The sequence below is a fragment of the Ruditapes philippinarum genome, unplaced genomic scaffold (assembly GCF_026571515.1).
Source record: "Ruditapes philippinarum isolate M1 unplaced genomic scaffold, ASM2657151v2 ctg94_1_1_1_1, whole genome shotgun sequence".
Taxonomy (NCBI): Eukaryota; Metazoa; Mollusca; class Bivalvia; order Venerida; family Veneridae; genus Ruditapes; species Ruditapes philippinarum.
Window position 1 is genome coordinate 159717 of NW_026853837.1, and position 8205 is coordinate 167921.

Sequence of the window (8205 nt, forward strand, 5' to 3'; positions counted from 1 at the left end):
CAAAAATGGTTAGAGAGGAACTGACCCCTCAGTCCAATTCTATCAGTTTGGGTTTGATGAAAAAGAAAAACACAAAAAAGTAGACGAATTATAATATTAAAGCCATGAAATGCATATGCAAGGAACTAAGTCTTGTTCATTGAATCATGGACACGTACAGGACACTCCTCGGTTGCCTTCAAAAGTATTTACGATCACTTATCTACTAAGGGTAATAAATAAGCTTTCAGTACCTACTTTGGACTAAAGCAGGACCTGGAACAGATTACAACTGTAATAATGATACTAAGAAAAACAAGTATTACATTTCTATAGAAAATGTATCACCAATACCAATGCCTATACATGTACGAGTATCACGTAAATTATAATGTAAGTAGGTAATGTCAATTATATCTTTTAATTTAATTTTTTTTATAATTTTCTCTATTGTTTTGTTTCTAGTTTGAATTGTACTTAATAGACAATGCCTTTCACATCTCAAAACAGACGTTGAAAGGGACTCACCTTAAGTACGTGTGTGATACCTGTTTTGACTAAATGCTTATCTTAGCAAGTAAATTCATCTCACTTTTATCAAGAACGATCATATCGATAATTGTTTATTACAAATTTTATATCTATATTTCAACTGAACTTATAGCAAAAAATAGATAAATAAAGAATCCCTAAAGAAAGCCCAACACGGCAAAATTGAAAATGTTGCAGGCTCGGTTTGATTGAGCCTGTTCATGGACGGTACTGGAAAGTGCAAGTTACCGTCCACGCCCCCTAGCACCGGCTTAAGCAGAATTCAACATTTAAACATGAAATGGTAGAATTTTGAATTTAGAAACATCCGCAGATGTGTTCATACGGCGGTTATCATGGAACCTTCAATGTGACACTACCGTGCCATTCCAAATCTTTTTTTCAAGACGACGAAAGCGGTATGCAGTACTTCTACATATCTGCTCACAGTTTAAAGCTTTGTTGTAGTATTTCATAGCTGTCTCGTAATGGCCTTGCGTTTCAAAACATACTCCGACAACTGTACAATCAGTAGAGAATGTTTCGCCAAGTGGTGAAATAAGAAACTTAGTTTTTATGATGTGTTCAAGATGTGCTAACATCTCTAATGCCTTTGATTCTTCATTGGTATGATGGTAACATACAAACATTAATGCATATGCATAGATTGTTGGCGACATCATATTCAACGGCCGGTAATTGAAAACTTTAGGCTGAAATTCATCCGGAACAATGGATGAATTATCTAAAAGTACTACTTTTCTTATGGTTGCAATATTAAATTTCTCATCTAAACATAAAACTTTACCACAGAATCTTTCTTTATACTCCTGTATTTCAGCTTGCGTATAATCTGGCTTTCGTCGAAGAAGCAATCCGGCTTCAGGTGTTAATTTTCTTGTGACTGTTTTAAGTATTTCAAGAGCAGTATAATATTTCATGTCGGTGCAATAAAAAGATGCTAGAAGAATAAGGCCACGGAGTCGATCAGATTTGCAACCTTTCAGTAAATGATATTTCTGTAGGGGTTTCAATTTTTGTCCGTCTTCATTACTTTTAGATACGTCTATCATTTGAGCTAGTTCTTGGTGAAGAGTGGAAACAATATTTCCAATTATTCCTTTTGTAAACAGCTTCTCTTGTTTTTCATATTCTTTTTCCATTCTTTCCAGTGCTCCTTGTAGCAAATTCTTGTCGTCGAACGGATAAATGTGTAATACTCTGAAGCAAAGAAGATCCAGTTTAGCTTCACGTTCGAAAGGTGTTATTCGTGTAGAAGTTTCCATGTATTGACGAAGTGATTCACATGTAAGTAGCCCTTGATATCCAGAAGTTTTCATCTGAAGAAGAACTTTTAATATGTCTGATTTGTTTTCATCATTAACTTTTCCTCGGAACATATTGTTTTCAGGTATGATAAAGTTCGGACAGTTCATCACCTCAACCCATTTGATGAGTCTATCAAGACACATCATGTAACAATTGAAAATGTTGCCTTGATTCCAAACATTCTCATCATTATCTGTTTCTTCAATCAACCAGAAGAGACATGTCTTAAGAAAGTATGAACATAGTATGTCATTCTCCGTCAGAGCTTTTCCAATACCTTCCTTAAACACTATCTTAAGAAGACCATAACATAACCACTGCACGTGACGCATAGATAAGATTAGGCGTCTTTCGGCTTTTGCAAAAGATATTCTCCACAATGTACCAGAATAATAATGTCTTGGTCCAACTGGCACGTAAATGCAACCTTCTGATATGAGTTCGTTCACAAAAATTTCAGTAAGCCAACGTTTACGTTTGCTTGTAGTTAGTCTTTTTATTGCTTTACTGGGCCATACAGACCCATATAAACTGATTGCAAAATCAAACATTCCATCGCTAATACATGGCCCATGGCTAGTCTTCCCAGGTGTAATGAATTGGCCCCTAAATCTTGCACTTGCTACTATACAATGATTATTGGATTTCTGAAGCGACCGTTTTATGTAAAGCACCTCTGTTCTTTTCAAATTGTCTGCATCATTAACATATCTTTCTTGATCCACTGATAAATCTAAGCTTGCATATCCGGCACGTTGTTTATCGGCTTGCATGTTGACTTTTACGGTGTTTTTATCAATCATTACATCCTGATCAGCAGGAACTACGTCAATATTCTTCAGAACAAGCATAATGTCCTCATCACTACCTTTTAAGTCAAAACCTTCTGAAAGGCTGCCGCCTGGTATGGAAACTGAATCATTGTCTCCAAATCCATTTACCACTCCCATGTATGTGAACATATCTTGTCTACAACGAATATCGTCTTCTGTGCCAACAACATCAACAAGTGTTCTGTACATTCTATCATTTAAATCTTTATCTTCCATTGAAGACTGCCTTTGTGTCGTTTCTATCCAGTAAATTTGCTAAATCCTACATGGACAAAAATATCTTTTGATAAATTCTTACTGGATAGTTTTAAAAATATAAATATATTTTATTTAGAAAATCGGTATAAAGTTGTAGATTACAACAGTATATTAGCACTAAAATTGTTATCACAAAAGTTAATTTTATTTTCTTTTTCGTGTTGTTTTATTGCTAAATATACCAATTATAACACTGTACTAAATCATATTAAGCTAAATGATTTAACTATGCTCTGAACAAATATCAGCATTTAAACAAAACATAAACATTATGTAAATATATCTACCTTTTACTAAAACTTCCTCTACCCTTCCTAACTCCATGTCAACCATATTTTAGAAAAATCAATGTACATGTATAGATAATGTTATGTTTTGAAGTGTGTGTAAACTTGCTAAAGTTAGATATCATAAATTATGCTTTTAAAATATACAGTGGAACCACATGGATCCGAACTCTTCCGGACAAGAAGAAAGTTCGGATTATTAAGTTTTCGTGTAAGAATGTGTTTTGCATTTTGTACATGTGACGGGCAAAAAGTTTAAAGAAAGAAAGCGGAAATGCATATGAAATTGTAAAATAAATATATATGTAAGTGATACAATGACATGTAAGCTTTTTATTTATCCTACAGTAGTGTATTATGATAAAATGTTTGCCGTACTGTGTTAGTTAATGTGAAAATATATATTTTTTTGATTTTCCTCTTGCTTCACTATAAACTGTAATTCAGGTATGAGTTCATACCTTTAGTTTGAATAAAAATTAACGAAACAGCGATAATTATGACTATAAGTAGTACCATAAACCAAGAATGTTATGATTTCTATACATTGTTTTTTAAGATACTGTAATACCGTATTAAACTACTATAGACATACTTGTCGTGTTTCTTTGATTTTACATTCCCAAAACGGATACTTATGGCTATCGTTTAATACTGATGGTATTTTTATTATCAATCAAGGCAGATAAAGGTTCACATTGTCTCTGGTAACGTTATACATATTTTACCGGTCCTCACAATATCACATTTAAAATCGCACAAAATATAAAAAATACAGTTTCAAGGGATATGTGATTTACATGACAATGCATCATGACGTTTGTACCATTTGTTCAAAGTTGAAGAAATTGGAATATACATATCCTATGAGGACCAGAAAAAATGCAATCTGAAACATCGTTTGAAAACATTACAGCTTTTATAACTGTCACTCTAGTAATTCCTTTTTCAGGCGGCCAAATACGCTTGCCCACGCGCCTTTCCTTGACCATGTACCTTTCCTTTACTACCTTTGTCTTTGTTTGCACTTGCATTTGCAAATAAATATTGGATGTTACATACAATTTGATTAATCCAAAATGCATGTTTTTGATTTTTCTTCTGTTTTAAGAACACGTAAAGTTTGTCTTTCAAAAAAAGTAAAAACATAATTACAGATAACTTCTGTTATCATCAAATTGGAAAGGATGCGTATCCTTCTCAATGATTTCTTGTATTTCTTCTCTGTGTGCTGAAACTACATTCATGAGTCTATGGTTTCATAACTACATTTTGCGATTATACCCTTTTTGCGACGGACGCGCCCTCAGGCGCGTTCAGAGCTAAGTCATCTACACATGGGATTTCGTTGGTTACAATCGCGCAATGTGTCCTAAACCAATTAACAGCCCAAGAAATAGTACATGAATTTGATCCTTCAAAACTCCCATACTTTGTCTGGATATCTTAATGTCTTCCATATTTAGCCTTTTCAATTTCAAATTAAGTTATCCAAGTTAAAATATGAACGTATATTATTGATAAAAATGTTGTAGTCCCGTAGTATTATTGCGCAATGTGCAAATTACTGCTGAAACGATTTACCGCTATCGAAAAAGTAGGACAGCAAATTATACTACAATGAAGGCGTAACCTCTGAGTTCCAAGACATTATTAGTAGGAAATAAATATTTCTACATTATACAAAACATTATTATTAACAAATCAAAAGTTTTTCGTGACTCTAGGATAACTCGCGCATTAATAAAAGAAGAACTATTTTCGTGACTCATAGCGCGGGTTTAGCTGAATATTCAGCAGTTATTAATATATTAGATACAGTACAATGGTTAGTATAAATATCTATTTTTGAAAATGCATGTAAGAAGAGAGTTTTACAACACTTTACCGCCATGTAGTCTTTCATGGTAAGGAAGTTATAATATCAGTTCTACTTCTGATTCTTGTGGTTTGTTTACATATTTTTCTAGGTCATGATATGAGTTAACCTTCGCTATTCTAAAAATAGATTCTGCTTCACCTGTTCTGATTTTTGGACAGGCGATTAGGAAGTACACATTACACATGTAATTAATAAACCAGCGGATTACATGCAATACTTTTAGAAATTCTATACAATTGTAGGAAGCAAACAAGTTGAAAATGGAATTTAGTGTGAAATTGAAAAGGACAACTAAACACTGTAGTGCTTAAAGCCGCAAATATCCCTGCCCTGGTAGGGAGAATTTTGTAGGCGTGTTTATCTGATAAATCATGCAAAGGACGCTGTACCTGTGCTAAATTTAGCTGATGTAAACAAACACTATAGCAGACGATAACATTTGTTATTACTGATCAGCAGCTCCCTTCCTAGAGTAATATTTCAAGTTTCTACTGGAAAGTTAACACTGCCACGTGTATTTGTTTACAACCTGTAGTTCATGACCCCATTTACTCCGCCCCGGGATTTTCAAATTTTTGACAGTTAACTGATTTTTTTCCACAAAGTACATTTAAGTGAATCTTTTGTGATATTTTCTCTGCCATTTTATTTCAAATGTTGCAAAGAAGTTATACAAAAAGTTTTTAGGCAAAATACTTCTTGGTTATTTTACTATTTCAAAAAAGAGCTGTTAGATGTGAAGCATGTCAAAAATACCATGAAAATCTGCCCCAGCGCCATCTAGTGGCTTAAATAGTCAAGTTGCAGGTTTAAGTGACATTTGAATTAAAATAAAAACGATGTGCTCTGGCCTCTACATCTTTACCTTGTAAATAAAAAAAAATCTAAAAAATACACTATTAATTGCTATCATGATTTTAACCAAATTTTTTTTTAATGAGACATATCCAAGAGAAATAAAAATACAAATGACTTATATTTTATTGTCTATATGCCCACTATGATATAACACGAAGCAATTCTAAATAGAATTCTCAAATGTATAATGTATTATGTTTGAAGTTTATTTGCCTGGATTTATTCTAGAAATATTTCGTTGACAGTTTTTTTTTCTATTTACATATCATTTCTTAGAATAAATCGATAAGGACACTGATTTACAAGTTTGACCAGAGTTTTTAGGCATAAATTTCATTCTGTATTTAAGTGCTTGAAAGAAGAAAATCTGAATTATATCAGTTTGGGACACAAAATATATTGCTCTACAAATCTCGAACTTGTATGGAACAAATTTTTTCTGTTATATATTTTGTGTTTTGTTTTTGTTTTTTTTCTAAAAGAAGCCTTAATGTCTCTCCGGTTGCATGTCCGTCGCATTCAGTGCTGCAGCACTTTGATTGATGTTCGTTATTGCGTTTTCCGCCGCTAGAATTTTGGGAGGGCTGTTTTTTTGTGTTTTATTACTGATAATGTCAATATTATGTTGTCTATAACTGTTAAATACATGTATACAAGCCTGGTTACTTGTCCTATATGAAATTGAGACTTAATTTGGGTAAAGGTTTTAAGTTCCATTATCATTAATTATATTTTGGCCGAAGTCTTTAGCTTGCATTTTGTTAATAATTCGATATACCCTAATCATCAGCTATTCCAGTGACATTTAATCAGATCTTGCTAAACTAACTCCGAGAAGAAGTGGTTAAAAGTATTTGCCTAGCGGTTTCACAAAGAAATAACAAAATTTAAAAGTATGTTGAAGACAGTACAAAATATATTCATTTTGAAGTAAACCGCTCAATTGAAGACAACAAACAGTCCATAGGGGATATCCAGAATACACTTACGGATCAGCAGGGAACAGGTTACATTGACAAATCGCTAAATATTGTATTACGTTATGTATATGAAACGTCTAGTGAAGACAAAGAGGAAGCTATAAAAATCGTCAGAACAGTGAACAAGACAAATTTTTTTAGGTATTCAGATAAAAGACATCAAACTCAAATAGACAAACTAATGGCAATGACTGAAAACAAGCACGAGGAGATGGTAGTAAACAGTAGGAGTTAACATGCGGCTTTTGGAACATTAGAGGTTGGAACATTAATGAAGCATCACATAGTTATGAATTAAGAGAAACATGCAGGGGCGTACCTTGGCTTATTTTGAGTATACGCCGATTACATCCCCTTGGGCCAAAGTGTCCTATTGGCATGAAGTCTGACGTGTAGACTTGCTTTTTTAAAATAATTAAAAAAAAAGTTATTTACCATTAGGAAAACAAAATATAGCCAGATACCTCTTTTGTAATCTAGATGGTTAACTTTTTTTTTCTTTTTCAATATACCTAGACATGAGATCATCGTCGAAAGCCACGATACACATTCCGAATATATTACATTACTGTAAATGCCTGGGTTACCGAGTATGACATGAGATATAATCAAGGAAAATATTGCTTTAAAACGTATTTACCATTAGATAAACAAAACATAGCCAGATATCTCTATTCTAATACAACATGTTTTGTTTCATTTTTTCTTTATTTCAACATACATAAACATGAGATATAATCAAGGAACAAGGAAAACATCGCTTTTAAAACGATCTGTATGACCATAAAACGAACACAACAGATTAAATGTTTAAGTGTAACAATAATCTATAGCATCAAAACCACACCTTAAAATTTATTGATACGCGATCACTTAGGTACATAACAAAATTAATAATTTTAGAAGTGCATTATGTTAATATTAGAGAATAATTGTTTTTGACAAATTTTCCTCAATTTTACTCTTTAAAATTCATCCGATATATTTTAGTTATATTATTACGCAGTTAAAATTAATGCCTTACTAGTCTGGCAGAAATTCAAGTAAAAACCTAAAAAAAGAAAGAAAAATAACATAAAGGATTTGTATCGCATACAAATATTTACAAATGAACTGGAAAATTACGGTTTATTTAAAGCAAGAGTGGAAACATATTTTAGTTTTGTAAAAATGAGAAAAAAAAGAAAAAAGAACATTTTCTCATATGGCTTTATTTTTTTTTATTGTAATTTTATCTCTGTTCTGTATGTATATATAGATGAGACTAT

At 32.5% G+C, this 8205-nt stretch overlaps 1 protein-coding gene across 1 annotated transcript; it reads right to left on the reverse strand.

Moving 5' to 3' along the window:
* Positions 1-875: 875 nt before the first annotated feature.
* On the reverse strand, positions 876-3682 carry LOC132738120 (uncharacterized). The gene is made up of 2 exons (XM_060725548.1): positions 3218-3682; positions 876-2934 (listed from the first exon to the last, which is right to left on the reverse strand). Exon 2 carries the CDS (start codon positions 2886-2888, stop codon positions 876-878), a length of 2013 nt encoding a protein of 670 aa, XP_060581531.1. The 5' UTR covers positions 2889-2934; positions 3218-3682.
* Between the last annotated feature and the right edge of the window lie 4523 nt (positions 3683-8205).

What these genes read in the sequence shown, in the direction of transcription:
- LOC132738120 (XM_060725548.1), bottom strand. Translation starts at nt 2,888, where the DNA reads ATGGAAGATAAAGATTTAAATGATAGAATGTACAGAACACTTGTTGAT.